The 19,870-nt window shown below is 36.8% G+C and overlaps 1 protein-coding gene across 1 annotated transcript in view; it reads right to left on the bottom strand.

The window, feature by feature from the left end:
- pkp3a (plakophilin 3a) overlaps positions 1-16,686 on the bottom strand; it is a 28,084-nt gene extending 11,398 nt beyond the window's left edge. The window contains exons 1-9 of the mRNA XM_073831891.1: positions 16,318-16,686; positions 13,294-13,400; positions 10,942-11,768; positions 7,393-7,516; positions 7,099-7,303; positions 2,625-2,799; positions 1,187-1,304; positions 919-1,083; positions 649-831 (exon numbers count right to left, since the gene is read on the bottom strand). Of these exons, the coding sequence (XP_073687992.1) occupies positions 649-831; positions 919-1,083; positions 1,187-1,304; positions 2,625-2,799; positions 7,099-7,303; positions 7,393-7,516; positions 10,942-11,768; positions 13,294-13,400; positions 16,318-16,543 (2,130 nt within the window). The 5' untranslated portion in view covers positions 16,544-16,686. The remainder of the gene's footprint in view (positions 1-648; positions 832-918; positions 1,084-1,186; positions 1,305-2,624; positions 2,800-7,098; positions 7,304-7,392; positions 7,517-10,941; positions 11,769-13,293; positions 13,401-16,317) is intronic.
- Between the last annotated feature and the right edge of the window lie 3,184 nt (positions 16,687-19,870).

The following is a 19,870-nucleotide window of genomic DNA, read 5'->3' as shown; positions in this document are numbered from 1 at the left end:
TTCTAAAAACAACTGTTCTAAAACGGTTTTCTAAAAATAGTTCTAGATTTTATTATTCTATTATTTTCCGAAATTAACAGTCCTAAAAATAGGTTTAATTTTTCTAAAAATAACAGTCCTACAAATATAATACATTTTCTATGATTTTCTAAACACAACTGTTTTTCTGTAATGTTCTAAAACCAAGTCCTAAAATAATTTTCCAAAAATAACGGTCATAAAAACAGAATTAATATATTTAATAATTTTCTAAAAAATTATCTAAATTATACTTAATTTTCTACAATTATCCTAGTCCTAAAAATCGATTTCTTTTTCTACAATTAACAACTGTCCTAAAAATATAAAAATGTAATGTTTATGCTAATGACTTTTGAACTGCAAAGATTAGCCCAAGAAAAAAATATTTCTTGGATAATGAGGAGAACATAGATCCCAAATTTACCTTAGTCCGACGAACTTCCTGTCCACCATTTTAATTTAATTTTTCAAACTCCTCCTAGATAGTTGGTCCGATTTTCACATAATTACAGTCAAGGAGGGGCGGATAAAAATACCACACTGACCAACTGTCACACATCCTGCTTGTACTCCGACTAAACAACAACGCACTCACAGCTAGGTGCTAATGTGAGGTGAATCTCTTACCCTCTTGTCTCCAGCTGTGATGTTCTGCAGGGCTCCGGCCGCAGCCTCTCGTGTTGTGGAGTTGATTTCACAGCGTTGCAGCACCTGGTGGTACAGATCCACTATCTGAGGGTGCCAGAGCCATTCCATGTCTTTGGGCTGTCTTGACACTTCTGTAAATGTGGTGAGGTCCTGATTCTGTCTCTGGAAGAAAAGAGAAAATATGAGATTACCTCAAATTTGAGAATGAAAATACGAGAGTTAATAGAGCAATTGACAGCAGCTTCTTACATCTTTGGCCTTCTTGCTGTTAGGGGTGAAGCAGCCGATTGCTTCTCCTTTTGAGGAGCTCTGAGCTCGAGACGGACCCTCCAGCCGCAAAAGTGTTGCACTGGGAATCTCACTGTACAGCTGATAGGACAGATTCCTCAACACACACACTGCGTTCTCCACACCCTGAGAGAGGAACACACACATCAATTGGCCATGTGGGCACACACCTCACAAGCAGAGGCAATAACAGGGGCAGAATGTAAAAAACAGGGTGTTAGACCATTACCTTCTCCTCCACTTTAGATTCCGGCAAGCTTTTTTTAATATAGCCAACCAGAGCTTCTATAAGGCCATGGGTCTGTCTCATCTGCTGTCTGGTCTTCTCATTCACTGAGCTCAAGTTCCTGTACAAGAAAACAGAAGGACATATAAGAAGCTGAATCGCACAAAAACATTTTCAGATCTCGTTTCAACAGAGAAAAACTATATATATTATATAAATGTTTTATTAATATACATATATTTTTATAAAAGAAAAAACCTTTAATCTCTGAAGTATTTTTTCTAAAAATAATCTGCTTAATTGTCATGAAAATGAAGTCAAAATGTAATAAATAAATCCTAGTATCCTAATAAACGGACCAAACATAGTCCTGATTTCCTAAAAGTTTCTTAAAACAGCTGTTCTAAAAAATTGCTGAATATTCTATAATTTTCTAAAAAAAAAAAAAAAACAGTCCTACCATTTTCTGAGTGACTAAAATAAAAAAAAAATCTTAATTTTCTAATAAATAGTCCTGATTTGCTTTTTTATTTTCTAAAAACAGCTGTTCCAAAAATTTCTATAAAATAAATATAAACAGTTCTATAACCAACTGTTAATATTTTCCAAAAAATACTTTTAATTTTCTAAAAACGGTTATAAAATATGTACAGTTCTTGGAAACCTTAAAGATAAAAATATATTTTTATCTTAAAAATATATTTAAAAAAAATTTATGCTAATAAAAGCAATTCATTTTCTATATTGTTCTAAAAACAACAGTCCTAAAACAGGCTTAATTTTCTATGACTTTCTAAAAACAACTTTTCCAAAAATAGGACATTTTCTTGAGATTTTTTTAAACTAACTAAAAATAGGTGTATGTTCCAAAGATAACAGGCCTAAAAACAGAAATTAATGTGTTTTATCTTTTTAAAAATAAAATAACAGTCCTGAAAATAAAATGTATATATTTTATAATTTTCTAAACATAGAATTATTTTATAATTTTCCAAAAAATAACAGTCCTAAAAACAGAATTAATTTCCTATAGTTTTCTAAAATTAACAGTCCTAAAAATAGGCTTAATTTTCTAAAAACAACAGTCCTGAAAATGGAATTTACTCTTTAGCTGTAATTAAAAATTCTAATAGTCCTAAATAGTCCCAAATTTATATATTTTCTAATAAAATAATAAAAATACACTTAATTTTATATATTTTTCAAAAATATAGTCCTAAAAATAAAATTATAGGTTTAGGTTTAATTTTCTGTCATTTTCTAAAACATAGTTTGGGTTGGGTTTTGTGTTGAAACATGACTCTCAAGTATTCTTGTTCTCAGGTGTCCTAGCAGGGATGTGGCTAGAGGGGATTTTCATTGACTGAAGTTCGATGAGTTCCTACAGGAACAGGAACTAGTAAAGCGGAACTCAAAACAGTCTGTGTGTGAGTATGTGTACCTGAGACAGCCGGTGGTGTTATAGAAGATGTCAGACTCTGAGGGGCTCAGCTCAATAACTTCCTGATCCCCGGTGCCGGAGAGGGGAATCAGAATCCTCTCTGTCAATTCAGGAAGAGTTTCTCTTGCCAGCCTTTCTTTCAGGTTATCCTTAGAAGACAGATTCCACAGAATACCTACAGGGAATGAAAGCCGAGGGGAGAGAGAGAGATGAAGAGAATGAGGAAAAGACCATGGGAAATAGATAAGAATTTGAATAAAGATAACAGAAAAAAACAAGAGGCCATAACTGCAGCAACCGAAGGATTCACAAGCTCCTTAGGCTTTGGTTATGATGCCATCCTTATGCCCCAAAGTTTAGTGCTGGGATTCACATGGGATAGACTTATTGGGTTTATAGGAGTTTCTGCATATCCAGACACGCTCAGAGCCATAAGGACTGACAAAAACCTGACTCACCTACAGGAGTCCTCTCATTCCACGGCACATGTCGAGACAACGTTGAGCAATAATTAAAGTAGTTTGATGCAATACTGAGAGAGATCAGTTACACCCTGCATGGAACGCATGTATGTCATATCCTCGTCATTTAAAGGAGTAGTTCACTTTCAGAACAACAATTTACAGATAATTTACTCACCCCCTTGTCATCCAAGATGTTTATGTCTTTTTTTCTTCAGTCGTCAAGAAATTATGTTTTTTGAGATAAACGTTCTCTATATAATGGACTTAAATGGTGCCCCAATTTTGGAATCTTCAAAATACCGTTTAAAACGGCTTTAAAACGATCCCAGCCGACGAAGAAGGGTCTTATCTACCAAAACCTTCGGTCATTTTCTTAGAACAATTTATTTGTATATACCTTTTAAGCACTGAAACTCGTCCAGCACTAGGACGTACTATGTCCACTGTGCTCTGCAACGCAGCGAATGCTTGAAGCAGTCCCGTCTCCTGATTTGCCAATTGTTTGTAACAGTGGAACAGATGTGGTCCAGTCGTGACAGCACTGAGATTCCTGCTCCGTTGGAAATGGCTGGCATTTTCCACACTTGCACCACCATCTCGTCTCGTTTGAACGCGGTCTGCCCGAGGCTTGTGTCGCCGCCGCGGCTGTCGCAGTATTCTCTCTCGGACAGAGTTCATTGTCTGCGTATTCCGGCTCAAAAAGGTAGGAAACAGTGAAAAACTCCATCTCATGTGCTCCTCCAGCTTCAAAGTCGCCCGACATCGTTGTACTTTATGTTGTACCTTGTTGCTAAAGAGTGTTTGATTGCGTTGCACTTACTTCTCTCTTCTCAAGTTCGCTTTGTAAACACTGGGTGGGTAGTTTCGCATTATACCACGCGTGACCTTTCGAAGTGAGTATTTAGAGTCACGAACTCGCATTACACCCAGTGTTTACCAAGGGTTCGCTGCCTTACAGAGTAGAGTGCGGATCGGGCCGCATTTTTCTGTCCGAGCCCGGCCCGAGTCCGACAGAGCAGTAACCGAACCCGACCCGAGCCCGACAAGCATTCAGATATTTATGTCCGAGCCCGATCCCAGCCCGACACAGTTAAAATCTCTTTTTTCACTCATACTAATGACACATGCAATTTTTTTGTGTGGAAAGCCCGCTTTTATTAAGCAACTGTAAAAAAAGCGTTCGGAAATGTCAACAGATGAGAGCGTCAGTGCACACTGGGCAAAAAGTGCCGTTATAACATGGGCGCACTATCGCGCTGAGGTGACCGAGCCCGACCCGAACCCGAGCATCCTTTCTAAATATCTGTCCGAACCCGGCCCGACCCGTCGGGTTCCGTCGGGTACCGTCGGGCTCGGCTCGGATATCCATCCTCTATTACAGAGCACAGTGGACGTAGTACTTAGAGACGCCAACGCGCATTACAGCTCTAGTGTTTGACGAGTTTCAGTGCTTTAAAGGTATATAAAAATATATTTTTCTAAGAAAATGACCGAACGTTTCGGTAGACAAGACCCTTCTTCATCGGCTGTGGTCGTTTACAGCCATTTGAAGCCGCATTTAAACTGCATTTTGAAGATTCAAAAATCGGGGCACCATTTAAGTCCATTATATATATATATATATATATATATATATATATATATATATATATATATATATATATATCAAAAAACATAATTTCTTGACGACTGAAGAAAAAAAGACATACACATCTTGGATGTCAAGGGGGTGAGTAAATTATCTGTAAATTGTTGTTCTGAAAGTGAACTACTCCTTTAATGGTCTAAAAGGACACTGGATCTCGCTACCATGAATGAAAAAGTCTTGATGTTTCTGAGATATACAGTTGAGGTCAAAAGTTTACATACACCTTGCAGAATCTGCAAAATGTTGAGTATTTTATCAAAATGAGGGATCATACAAAATGCAAGTTATTTGTTTAATACTGACCTGAATAAGACATTAACATTAAATATGTTTACATGTAGTTCACAAGAGAATAATAGTTGAATTTATAAAAAAGACCCTGTTCAAAAGTTTACATACACTTGATTCAATACTGTGTTTATAGAGTTTTTTTTTTTGTTTAGTGATAGATGTTCATGAGTCCCTTGTTTGTCCTGAACTAGTCTCAGCCTCAGACGTCACGCCCATGGAACGTTGGCTAAACGTCTGATGCATATGGTACATTTAACTGGAAACACTTCAGGAATGTCGAAGTCGTGATCTGATTAGTTGAATTTGATCGGATTTCCGGGAGACGCGAGAGTCGCGTTTGCTTTCGGTCCGCCGGGAAACAAAGCGCAGACTGATTTACTGGCCGCTTTGCTAAAAGGTGCTTATGCAGACACCATCGTTGTTATAAACATTCACAACATTTGCGAACAAATTACTGACTTACTGCTTGTTCTCCCTCTTCTTCGTTTACATTTAATGCTGGTTATTTCAATGATTGACTTGTTGCACGCCAGTCTGTTGTTGTGGGGGCATTTCCATGCACCCAAACGTGACGCTGAACGAAACGAACTGTGATTGGTTGTTTGACATGTCGATCAAACAGCTTTATGGGCGGGCCTTGGCCAATGAAAGCTGCCATGAATTCCAGAGCTTCAGCCGTCAGTCTGAAGGTCTGGCTACACGAGACTTGTCCTGAACAGTTAAACCACTCGCTGGTCTTCAGAAAAAATTCTTCAGGTCCCACAAATTATTTGGTTTTGCAGCATTTTTGTGTATCTGAACCCTTTCCAACAATGACTGTATGATTTTGAGATCCATCTTTTCACACTGAGGACAACTGAGGGACTCATCAAACTCATCTGATGCTTTAGAAGGAAACAAAACGCATTAAGAGCCGGGGGGTGAAAACTTTTGGAACTTAAAGATGTAAGTATCTTCTGTAGCTTCTGAAGGGCAGTACTAAATGAACAAAATATGATATTTAGGCAAAATAAGAAAAACGTACATATCTTCATTATGTTCAAAAGTTTTCACCCCCAGGCTTTTAATGCATCACTTTTCCTTCTGGAGCATCAGTGAGCGTTTGAACCTTCTTTAATAGTTGCATGAGTCCCTCAGTTGTCCTCAGTGTGAAAAGATGGATCTCAAAATCATACAATCATTGTTGGAAAGGGTTCAAATACACAAAAATGCTGAAAAACCAAAGATTTTTTGGACAGTGGACAGTTTAACTGTAACAAACAAGGGACAACCATAACTAAACAAAAAAAAAACAGCTGTGGATCATTCAGGTAACAACACGGCATTAAGAATCAAGTGTATGTAAACTTTTAAACCGGGTCTTTTTTATATATTCAACTATTATTTTCTCTTGTGGACTATATGTAAACGTCTTTTATGTGAAATATCTTATTCAGGTCAGTACTAAAAAAAACAACAACATGCATTTTGTATGATGTAAATAATTAACATTTTGCAGATTCTTTTGACTTCAACTGTAAAATGTTTCTGAGAATATTTTTGCGTTATGCATTTATTGTGCTAATTAGAATATTAAGGGCAGGTTGCATCAACGCAAGCCCTCTTTTGGCATTAAAAACTACTGTCAGGATGTACTGAAGACACGCAGTGGAAATTTAGCGATGAGACTGTGGGCAGAGATATTTTTGCAGCTGACTGCATATGCATTTGTAGGAGTTTCCCTTTCAGATGCTAAATTTGTAGGAGGAGAGTATTTAAATGAATCACGTAAGGTGATTAACACCAATATTTAACACCGTAAAAACTATGGACTGGACTATTTTAACATTATAACAACATTTTAACAATTTAATATCCTTACTACCTTTCTGGGAACGTGTTAGTTGCATTGCTGTCTATGCAGGGTCAGAAAGCTCTGGGATTTCCAAAAATATCTTAATTTGTGTTCTTAAGATGAACGAAGGTCTTACTGGTTTGGAACGACGTGAGGGTGAGAAATTAGTAACAAAATTACAAATTTTTGCGTGTACTAACATAGAACTAACTAGAACAGCGCGGCCAAAATGCCCACCTGTGATGTTCTTGCGGAGTTCGTCGTCGTCTTCTTTAAGGGCCTCTATGAGTTTGGGGATCCCGCCGGCTTCAATAAGGGACACTTTGTTCTCCAAGTTCTCATAGATGAGGTTTCTGGTGGCGCCGGTGGCATAGCGCTGTACCTCTTGATTGTCGCTGGTAAACAGCTGCACCAGGTGAGGAATTCCCTTCAGCTTGTTCACCTGAAAGAAGTAGTAGTTCTACTTATATCGAAAACGCACATTTACACTTTTCACTCAAATGTTTTATCAGTCGGAAAGCAACTACATACCTGTTTCTTTGCCTCATTGTTGTGGTAACACTCATGCTGAATGTAGGCAGCTCCCAACATCTGAAGATTGGGATCGGCATCATCAAGATAGCTAATGGCAGTCGGCATGTCCAGATTGCTGAGTCTATGGAAGAAAATATGAAAGATTGGAATATAAATCATTGGCTTAGTAACGTTCTAACATCAGACTTACTCTACTGTAAGTCTATTTGTGTAGCACAACAGCTAAAGCTCATGTTGGAAATTTTTAACCCTGTTCCCAACTTTTCTGCCCATGTTTTCTTACTTTCTTTCACTACTATTAAAATACCCCAAATATTTTTTTAAACAAATTGATTTTTAAGTGGAAACTTGAATATAAGATGGTTTCTTTGTCAAATAATTCATATATTGGCTCATTGTAGTTTCTTAGATTTTGCGTAAGAGGACATTCCTCCATGTCTTTGAGTGTGTCGCAGCATGTGAACTTCAGACATTGAGCTCTGGAGCTCATGTTGGAAATCTGGGTTCGAATCTGGCCTGTGCAGTTTTTCAGCCCTGTTTCCAACTTTCCTTGTCAGAATTTCTTACTTTCTTTCACAACTATCAAAATACCCCAGATATTTTTTAAACAAATTGATTTTCGAGTGGAAACTTGAAAAAGGTGGTTTCTTCATCAAATAGTTCATATATTAGCTTATATTAGTTTCTTAACTAGTGCTACTTGCATTTTGAGAGTCAGCATTATTTAAAAAAGCTTTTGCGTAATAGGACATTCCTCCATGTGTGTTTGTGTCATAGGATGTGAACTTCAGACATTGAGCTCTGGAGCCCATGTTGGAAATTTGGGTTCGAATCTGGCCTTTGAATTTTTCAACCCTGTTCCCAACTTTCTTACTCAGAATTTCTTACTTTCTTTCACTATTAAAATACCCCAGATATTTTTTAAACAAATTGATTTTCAAGTGGAAACTTGAATATAAGGTGGTTTCTTCATCAAATAATTCATATATTAGCTTATGGTAGTTTCTCAACTAGTGCTACTTCCATTTTGAGAGTCAGCATTAGTTGAAAAAGCTTTTGTGTAAGAGGACATTCCTCTATGTGTGTTTGTGTCGTACGATGTGAAATCTAGACATTTAGCTCTGGAGCTCATGTTGGAAATTTGGGTTCGAATCTGGCCTGCGCAATTTTTCAACCCTGTTTCCAACTTTCCTACTCAGAATTTCTTACTTTCTTTCACTACTATCAAAATACCCCAAATAGTTTTTAAACAAATTGATTTTCAAGTGGAAACTTAAATAAAAGGTGGTTTCCTCATCATATAATTCATATATTGGCTTATGGTAGTTTCTTAACTAGTGCTACTTCCACAAGTCAGCATTAGTTGAAAAAAATTTGCGTAAGAGGACATTCCTCCATGTTTGTGTGTGTCATAGCATGTGAGCTTCAGACATTCAGCTCTGGAGCCCATGTTGAAAATTTGGGTTCGAATCTGGCCTGCACAGTTTTCTTAACCCTGTTTCCAACTTTTCTGCCCATGTTTTCTTACTTTCTTTCACTACTATTAAAATACCCCTTATATTTTTTAAACAAATTGAATTTCAAGTGGAAACTTGAATAAAAGGTGGTTTCTTCATCAAATAATACATAAATAATATATTAGTTATCTTAGTTTCTTAACTAATGCTACTTCCATTTTGAAAGTCAGCATTATTTGAAAAAGTTTTGCGTAACATGACATTCCTCCATGTGTGTTTGTGTGTGTGCTAGTGCTAGTGCATGTCGCTGGAGTGCTAGAAAGTGTTTCTTTCCCAGGGTGTGTGAAGTGTGAGGTGGCTGGACTGGTTTGGGTGTGCCTGCATGCGCAACAGACTCTCTCTTCACTTTTTACACACATATAGGCAGGGCTGGGCAACATCAAACACACTTACACATGCGCACACACTCACACACATACAGATAAGCTAAGTATGGGTTTACTGACAGGCTGTTAAAGCAAAGCATGAATCATTTTATGCTTCAATGGTCAGTTGCGAGTAAGCACAGTTATCCATACGTCGCAAACTAAGTATTTTAAACTAAAACAGCTAACAGGTGAATTGGAATCAGTGATGTGCAGTGTTTGTGGTAAAACATACAGTAGTATGGCTCAAATAGCTACGGTACATAATTCAAGGAATTTTTGACCGACAGTAATAAGGAAGCGTTTGGCAAGAAACATGTCATTTGTGGTCGAACACATGTTATTTGTGCAATTAGGCCTATTTGAGTGGCATTTTATGGTAATGGTGCTAGCATACTACATACTAGCATACTAGCTAATACATAATGCACATGTGACAGTTTAACAAACTTAATTTGACAAGTTTAACCTACTTTGTCTAATAACACCTTTTAAAGTTAGTATGAAGTGCATATTTAGTTTTCTAAATGTGACCCTGGACCACAAAACCAGTTATAAGGGTCAATTTTTTTAAATTGAGATTTATACATAATCTGATTCATGTATGGTTTGTTAGGATAGGACATTTGGTCGAGATGCATCTATTTGAAAATGTAGAATCTGAGGGTGCAAAAAAAACCTAAATATTAAGAAAATCGCCTTTAAAGTTGTCCAAATTAAATTCTTAGCAATGCATATTACTAATCAAAAATTAAGTTTTGATATATTTAAGGTGGAAAATTTACTAGATATCTTCATGGAACATGATCTTTACTTAATATCCTAATTATTCTTGGCATAAAAGAAAAAAAAATTACCCATACAATGTACAAATATAATTTAAGTATAAAATAAAAATAAGTATATCCTCCCTGGTGACACATGTTGGCCTTTTCCAATCATTTTGTCCACCTAAACGCCGCCTCTTTTTTGGCATAAAAGAAAACATACTTACAAAATGTATTGTTGACTATTGCTACAAATATAATTTAAATATAAATTAAAAATGTTAATTTTAAATTGTCTCTGTTGACACATGCTGGACTTTTCCAATCATTTTGTCCACCTAAACTCCGCCTCTTTTTTGGCATAAAAGAAAATGTTACAATAAAAAAAAACATACAATGTATTGTTGACTGATGCTACAAATATAATTTAAATGTAATATAAAAAATGTTAATTTTAAATAAAAATGTCATAATTCAATCTTCTGATGAGTTGAATTCTCCCTGGTGACGCATGCTGGACTTTTCCAATCATTTTGTCCACCTAAACTCTGCCTCTTTTTTGGCATAAAAGAAAACATACTTACACAATGTATTGTTGACTATTGCTACAAACATAATTTAAATATAATATAAAAAAGTAAATTTTAAATACAAATTTCATAATTCTTCTGACGAATTGACTTCTCATTGGTGACGCATGCTGGACTTTTCCAATAATCTTTCCACCTAAACTCCGCCTCTTTCAAACAATCGACTCAAATTCAGATCTGCCTCTATCCAAACAACTGATTTTTTATGATAAGCTGTTTTTACAATGCACAATAAAAGATCTGCCACCACTTCCTCATTTGAATTCATTTATATTTGTATTTTGACATGGTGATAGCACGTTCTTACCCGCTCAGGTTGCCCATGCTGCCCGCCATATCCATGCCGTCAAACACATCCTTGCCTCTCCCGACACTATGCACGCTCCTGACGGATCCGGCACGCGACAGCCTTCCCTGCTGCATGGCCAGGTTGCTCTGCGAGCCGCTGAATCCACCACTTCCATACATGCCTGATGGCATGGAGCGAGTAGTTTGGCGGTTGTTGATTCGGCTGATGGTGCGGTGGGCGGGGCCTTTGTAGGATTGCCGGCTAACGTACACCTCCTGCTCCATGCCGCCTCCTCCGCCGCCAGTGGACAGCGTCCCACTGACGGAGCGTTTTATGGTCGGCAACGTCATGGAACTGACCTGCTGCTGTCCGCTTTCGTATCCATTCACCCTCGAGGTCGAATACATGGACTGGCGCGGGTAGGTGTTGGCGGTGTAGCCGTTGTTCATGCTGTGCATGGAGGCCTGTTGCGTGTAAGTGGCGTCGCGGTCTGAAACCAGGCTGACGTCGCTGTCATCCTGCACCCATGAGGAAACCACCTGGCGCGGCACAGACGCCACACGCATCGAATGCATGGACAGGGTCTCTGGGTCGCCTCCCATTCGGCTGAAGGATCGAGTCATTGAGTTGACCTGCTGCTGTTGAGCTTGGCCGCCACCACTTTGGTAAGCGCTACTCTGATAACCACCACCCTGGTAACCGCCGCCGGCAAATTCGTCTTGGTAATACGCCCCACTGCCACCACCACCTCCTCCACCTCCTGTGTAACTGATTTTGTTTCTTTGTCCGAAATCAATGGCGGAGCGGGATGAGTAACCACCAGAGTACTGGGATGGACGCTGGGCCTAGTAGAAGAGAGAAAACAACATATTGAAAATCTAAAATGCTATCGAATTGCATATGTCAGTTAGTTAATCAATACAACTGATATTAATCACGTTAACATTTTCAGAGAAAGACCGTAAATTAAGATTATTTGAATAAGTGTGTAAACATTAGGGTGGTATTTCAAAATAAGTATTGGGAAGGTTTATTTGCAGTACTTTCAACTACTTTTTAAGATCCTAATTAAATTTCTTTGGATTTATTTATGCATTTTAATGCATATTTGAATTTTTTAATACAGTGAATCAACAGCTCTGCTTTTATTATACTATCACTCAATAGTTTAGAATAAGTTTGAACGCACACATGCATGTTGGATGTTTGAAACATTAAAAAAAACATTAAATTTGTTTTTTGTTTCACTTTAATCATGTGTATAATAACTCTGTACACAATTTTTTACGTAAACATGCATGTAACAGATTACCAATAAAAACACATTTTGTTTCCCTTTAGCCATGTTTATGATACTTTTATATACAAGTCTGTATGTAAACATGCATGTTTGTTCTCTGATGAAACATTTAAACAAAAATGTTTTGTTCATTTTCCCTTTAGTCAAGTTTACTACAACTTTATATGCAAGCTTTTTGATGTAAACAACCATGTTTTTTCTTTGAACAATTAAACAAATGTGTTGTTTTGTTTCACTGAAGTCAAGTTAGTATGTAAACTTGCATGTTTGTTGTTTTAACAATTAACAGCTCTGCTTTTATTTTACTATCACTCAATAGTTTGCATGCAAAGTTTGTATACAAACATGTATGTTTGTTGTCTTAAACATAAAAAACATTAAATGTGTATTTTGTTTTACTTTAGTCATGTTTATAATAGCTCTGTACTCAAGTTTGTACGTAACCATGCATATTTGTTTTTTTATTGAACAATTTACCATTAAAAACACATCACATGTGCCATTTTGTTTCCCTTTAGCCATGTTTATAATACTTTTATGAACAAGTCTGTATGTAAACATGCATGTTTGTTCTCTGATGGAACAATTCAACAAAAATGTTTTGTTCAGTTTCACCTTAGTCATGTTTACTACAACTTTACATGCAAGCTTTTTGATGAAAACAACCATGTTTATTCTTTGAACAATTAAACAAATGTTGTTTTGTTTCACTGTAGTCAAGTTAGTATTTAAACATGCATGTTTGTTGTTTTAACAATCAACAGCTCTGTTTTTATTATACTATCACTCGATAGGAGTATAACTGAAATGTGATGCTTAGAGATGTCTAAACTTGTGATTTTTCATATGTGGTTGTTGGTTAGAGCTGACCTGTGAAATATCACACTTACCTAACACAATCTCCATTACTCATTTTCAATATTTGGACAAGATACATGTCACAAACAGTCACACACACAGAGAAGACTTCTTTAACTTGGCTCAATAAGTGCTATGGCTTTCAAACAGGTGAACTACTATGAAATATTTTTGTGTTCATAAAGAAATCGAAAGTTGAAATCGAGTCTTACCGCCATTGGTCTACCGGAGGAATAGACAAAAGATTTGGAGCTGAAATTTGGTGTGAAATTCTGGCTCATTGTTGAATATTTTGTCATCGTAGAGTGATTCCCAGACTCTAAAAAGAGAAAAATGCAGAGAATTAATATAAATGCACATCTAAACTTGAGTTTCTGACTGTGAAAATGAATGAGAAAATGACATGGACTAGTTTTTACAGCATGAGTAATCCTCCTATTGAACTTTCTCGATGTGCCATTACATTCTACATGTTTCTGGACACGCGTAACAGCTCAGCTACAATGTATTTTAATCAAGAAAATAAGATCTATGATGTAACTTGGTATTAAATTGCCCCTTAGTTGGTTGAAACTGTAACTAGTAATTAAATCAAAGATGCTCATTATAAAAATATGGCCTTTGCAATTCTTGACCTGTTTTTCTTCAGTTCAAATATATTACAAATACATCCATGTTTCTCTTTAGCCATGATTATGATACCTTTGTACACAAGTTTGTACACAAACATGCATGTTTGTTTTTTGTTGAAACAATTAAACAAAAAAAATGTTTGTTTGGTTTCACTTTAATCATGTTTCCTACAGCTTTACATGCAAGCTTTTTGATGTAAACAACCATTTTTGTTCTTTGAACAATTAAACAAATGTGTTTTGTTTCACTGAAGTCAAGTTTGTATGCAAACATGCATGTTTGTTGTTTTAAACATAAAAACACACTAAATGTACTGTTTTGTTTCCCTCTAGCCATGTTTATGATAGCTGTGTACACAAGTTTGCAAAAAAACATGCATGTTTGTTGTTTTAAACATACAAATAAATAAAAGTTGTATGTAAAAAAACATTTTCTTCTCTTTGAAAAAGTACAAGTTAGCATGTAAATATGCATGTTTGTTGTTTTAAACATTAAAAAAGCACACTAAATGTGTTTTTTGTTTCCGTTTATCCATGTTTATGACACCTTTGTACACGAGTCAGCATGCAAACATGCACTTTTGTTCTTTGATAGAACAAATAAACAAAAAAAGTTTCACTTTAATCATATTTACTACAGCTTTATATGCAAGCTTTTCGTGTAAACAACCATGTTTGTTCTTTGAACAATTAAACAAATGTGTTGTTTTGTTTCATTTAAGTCAAGTTTGTTCGCAAACATGCGTGTTTTTTTGTTTAAAACATTTAGTCGTGTTTATAATAGCTTTGTATCTACGTTTTATTGTAAACATGCATGTTTGCTTTAATTAATTGAACATGTTTGTTCTGTTTCATGTTTGTGATGCTTAGAAGTTTACATGTCTACTTTGCCTTCTTGTAGTCAGGTTTATGAGACTATTGTATGCCAGTTTTTGAATGTAATCAAGTAGCTAAATGGATGACATTACAGACTGCCTAAATTGTTCTCAGTGGGAAGTAAGTTAACAGACATAAAGCTGAAGATTTACTGCCCTGTAAAGTCGTCAAGTCTGTTACTTTACAACTTAGTCGATACTCTCAGCATGTCTTTAACGACACAGCAAGTGGGCAAACTTGTAGAATCTCATAAGTTACTGCACCGCAGGTTTTACAGCGTTTATGTTCTGGCTAAGCAGCAGACACAGTTAAGGCGTCCAGGTTTGTTTCATCAACGGCTTACACATGGATCTACGGGCATGCAAGTACACGCGTTTGAGTATGCAAACGTGTGTGAATTAGGGAGTGGTATAAGCGTTTCTTAAGTGAATAAGTGTGGAGTGAGTTGTAGACGACAGCCAGAAGAAAAGACAGAACCGGTCGGATGGCTGTGGGACACTCCCAAATGTACCTACCCAAAAAACACACACCCTTCGCTCTGCCTCGCCCTGCCCTGGCGCATCGCATCAACCCTACTAAGTTCCTTGCATTAGAACTAACTCAAAATCAGCTCGTTTTTTAAATGCATTTGACCTAAATATCTATCAAGCTAGTAAAATTTGCTTTTCTTCCAAGACATGGTGTGCATCCCCTCCAGAAAGCCTTGGACCTGTTAACAGGAAGATGCAAGGCTGTTCAAGTTTACGCAGGTAAACCTCATAAAACAGGGTCCGGTTAATGTCTCTGAGGTTGAAGGCCTGGAAATAGCTGCGGCAGATTCTCATAAAGCCAGGAATTCAACCACTTCTGGTCTTAACCACTTAAACAACCACATATTAGCTTTTTGAGTACTTCCAAGTTAAAATGCTGCCTACAGTATAAGGTTGTGGATTAAAACAAATAGTTTGGATTTCTCTCAGGTTAAATTCCGTCCCACCAGTTGATACTCACACTATTATGATTGACAGCACCAAATTACCTTTCCTTTGTGCAATGCTAAGCACTTTTTTTGTCTAGTGGGTTGGGTTTTCCTAAGGAGAGCTGAAACTTTCACTCTCACTTAGTCATGTAACAGGAACCGAGATTACACTTGAACCTTGCTCAGCTTGTAAATGATTAACACAAACCAGAAGTCGCATTGTACTTCTGTCTGTATGCCAGCACCACTTTCTATGCTAATTGATAACGTTCAAGACCGATTTTATTTCGTTCATCGCTACTGCTAATGTTCAAGAACAACGAAAACTAATGTCAACTGACCACCATCTCTCTCGACACTAAAGTAAATGCAAACTATTTCAGGTCATACAAAAAGAAAATAGATATTTAGTCTTACTGTATATCCAAATAACACGTTTACAACACATATGACCACAATTCCGCTCCAGGCAGTTTTCGTCTCATGACTATTTATTGTTTTGCATACTTCGCTGTAAACAACACAGCACAAGCCAGTGCGTGAGACTTTAATAATACTTCTTCTATTGATATCTAACAAATAATAGCGTTCCCCAAAAGTTAATAAAGACGAAATTCAACTCCTTAAATGAAACCACACACTGTATAAAAGCAAAGCGCAAAGGCTTTTATGTAAAGTCAAGCTGGCAGATGATGAGTAGATTAATAATTCAAAGGCTGTTGTGTTATTGTACATGTATTACAATGAGATCAAAGCGCACGGTGACACACCTGAGGCTGCGTATTGTGAGGAAGAGCCGTTCTGGCGCGGGAGCGTGGATTTTTCCGCCAGTCTCATGGACACCTGCTGGTGAACGCGCTTAAATCTCGCCTCATCCTTGCCGTGGGACCCGCCGTGGGCGAGCTCGGTTTCGGACGGGACCGCGTAAGTGCTGACCGTCGTGTTGGGCTGCAGCGCCGTCAGAAAGACGTTCTCCGAGTTCACGCTCACACTCATGGCGAAGCGACGATTTGAAGAACCTAAATGACTAAAAAGTTACAGTCCCACCAGAGAGTGGAAAAAGGTAGATCCTCAATAAAAAGCGTCTTCAAGGTAAATCAGCTTGTGTTCCTCTGCGCTGATGCTGGAACTATGAAACAATGCGCTACTGACGGCTAAAATGAACTCTGGGGCTTTTTTGCAGGTGGGAGGTAGCTAGAGTAGGCGGGGCGTGAGCGGTGAGTCATCGGTTACCTGAGACAGGTAAACTCACAAACGAACAAAGCAGGCTCTTTTTCATTATTAGTATTATTATTATTCAATGTAATTGTGTTTTGTTTGAGTATATACATTAAAACCTCACATTTCCAGTCTGTACAATTACGCTATTACTGTATTATTAATATTAATTATTAATGGGCTGTACAACAATCACTAAATTTATATGTGACCCTAAACCACAAAACCAATTTTTCTTTGTTCCATGAAGATATTTTGTAAATTTACCACCGTAAATACATCAAATGTTAAGTTTTGATTAGTAATATGCATCGCTAAGAACTTCATTTGACCAACTTAACAGGTGATTTTCTCAATATTTTGAATTTTTTGCACCCTCAGATTTCAGATTTTCAAGTAGTTGTATCTCAGCCAAATATTGTCTTAACAAACCATAAATCAATGAAAAGCTTATTTATTCATGATGTATAACTCTCAATTTCATAAAAACGGACCCTTATGTCCAAGGTCACTTTATACTTTATCATGTAACGGTACATCAAGATTTGTTTTCCGTTGCAATAGTGACAGTTGTTTCCTTTTTTTAGCATTACTTTATTTAAAAATAAATGATATAAATATGTTTAATTAATGAAAGTAACATAATAACTATTTTAGGACCTGACAAACTTATATATTTACAATGTGAATTTGTAAAACTATTGTCCCTAAACTAACCAAATAGACCTAATGTGGAACACAAAACCAGTCATAAGGGTTTTTTTTTTTTTTTTTTTTAATTAAGATGCTGATTTTTCATCTCTAAATAAATAAGCTTTCCATTGATGTATGGTTTGTTAGGATAGATCAATATTTAGCCGAGATACAACTGTTTGAAAATCTGGAATCTGGTGCAAAAATTTTTTAAAGTTGATCAAATAAAGTTCTTAGCCATGCATATTACTAATCAAAAATTAAGTTTTGATCCATTTACGTTAGGAAATTTACAAAATATCTTCATGGAACATTATACTTAATATCCTACTGATTTTTGCCATAAAAGAAAAATTGATGTATTTTTAGCTATTGCTATGTGCGTTTTAACTGTTTTGTGGTCCAGGGTCACATTTATCGTGAATATACATATTGTACAGACTAATAAATGTGTTGTATTAGGCCTATTTGAAGATACTGTACAAGTCACCAATACTAAAACTTTCATTCATCCAGACATCTTGTCATCGGTGCAAGGAAATGTGCTCTGACATGCAGGTTACGTTATTCTCCGTTCTAACAGGCTGTTGTTGTGTTTTATCATCGCTTGGCAACGAAGGAAGCTTGGAGAATTCGTTCACGACAGTCTACACCAGTTTATTTACCTTATCTTAACCTTCATCTAAAAAAAAACTCATGCACGGTTTGCTTTCAATGAAACACAAAGATAAAAAAAAAATATGATAGTTTCCAATTAAATTTTACCAATGTCAAATAAAATGTACGTGTTAATACAAATGCAGATGTAAATTATTAAAAACTAAATGTAGTTGAAACGCTGGATAATGTTTATAATACTATGCATTTTTTGTTTTTTAAAAAAAGTCGTAATTTATCAAATATGCTAGGTTTTAGGTTTTTAGCTGTCACTGTCACACACTCACAAAATCCGCCTCTTCCTCTGAAAGCTCTCAAACTCACCCAGCACTGAGTCACTGTGACTGATTCAGATTTCTGTTTAGACAGCACTGGCATGCTTGTTCATAAAACTGAATCACGCTTGTTTTTAAGATGCCTATAGTAATCTACGTAAGATGAAAACAAATAGAAAGCGTCTGCTTATATCTTTGTACTCACCAATAGGACCAGCAGGGTTTAGCGTGTAATTCCAGTCCTGATATAAAAGTAGGCTATATAGGTGTGCTGTCTCGCAGATGGCTTGTTAGAATGTGACAGCTGTCACAGAGAGGCAAGAAGTTATAGAATCTGAGGCGACAACGCCCATATCTCATTAAAGCAAGATACATGTGTATGCATTCATGATCACTTTTCTGGTTACCAATCCCCTGAATTAAGAAGGTGTGTGTGCTTATGTGTCAGACGTCTACAGCTGAGGGAACGACAGAAAGACACAATGGGTGGGTCTGCAGGTGAAGGTGTGATGCAAACGTCAGACAAGGAGGACCGGAGGGTGCGAGCAGGGCTAAACAAAACCCGCAACCCCCGCAATACTATTACATGCAGTGACCAGCAAGATTAAAGGAGTAGTTCACTTTCAGAACAAAAAATTTACAGATAATGTAGGCTACTCACCCCCTGTCATCCAAGATGTTCACATCTTTCTTTCTTCAGTCGTAAGGAAATCAATGTTCTCCATATAATGGACTTCTATGGTGCCCCTGAGTTTGAACTTCCAAAATGCAGCTTCAAAGGGCTCTAAACAATCCCAGCCGAGGAAGAAGGGTCTTATCTAGCAAAACTATTGGTTATTTTCTAAACAAAATTACAATTTATATATTTTTTAACCTCAAATGCTCATATTCTCTACCTCTTGGTGTACTGTGTGTAGAGATTAAAAAGTATATAAATTGTAAATGTTTTTCGGAAATAACCTGAAGCTGCATTTAAACTGCATTTTGTAAGTTCAAACTTGACTTGGGGGCACCATAGAAGTCCACTATATGGAGAGAAATCCTGAACTGTTTTCCTCAAAAACATCATCTTTACGACTGAAGAAAGAAGATATGAATATCTTGGATGAGAAGGGTACTCCTTTAAACTTACTAATAGCAGATTTCAAACTACTGTTTTATGTGTGTGTGTGTGTGTGTGTGTGTGTGTGTGTGTGTTTCCTTGTCTTGTTCTAGGTTTATATTCAGTAACAGTGACAGCAAGAAAAACATACTAATAGCCAGTTTCTTGTGTTTTATTTTTTAGTATAGTTTCGTTTAATTTTGTAAAACACGTTGGTCCTAGAGTGCCGATGTCCTGCAGAATTTAGCTCCAACCCTGAAAAAAACCTCACCTGCCTGTAGCCTTAGTAATTCTGAAGGTATGTTTCATTAGGGTTGGAACTAAACTCTGTAGGACAGCGGCACTCCAGGGCCGATGTTGCCCATCTCTGCAGTACAG

The sequence above is a fragment of the Garra rufa genome, chromosome 25, assembly GCF_049309525.1.
Source record: "Garra rufa chromosome 25, GarRuf1.0, whole genome shotgun sequence".
In the NCBI taxonomy this organism is placed as follows: domain Eukaryota; kingdom Metazoa; phylum Chordata; class Actinopteri; order Cypriniformes; family Cyprinidae; genus Garra; species Garra rufa.
This window is presented reverse-complemented; position numbering and strand designations above follow the sequence as displayed.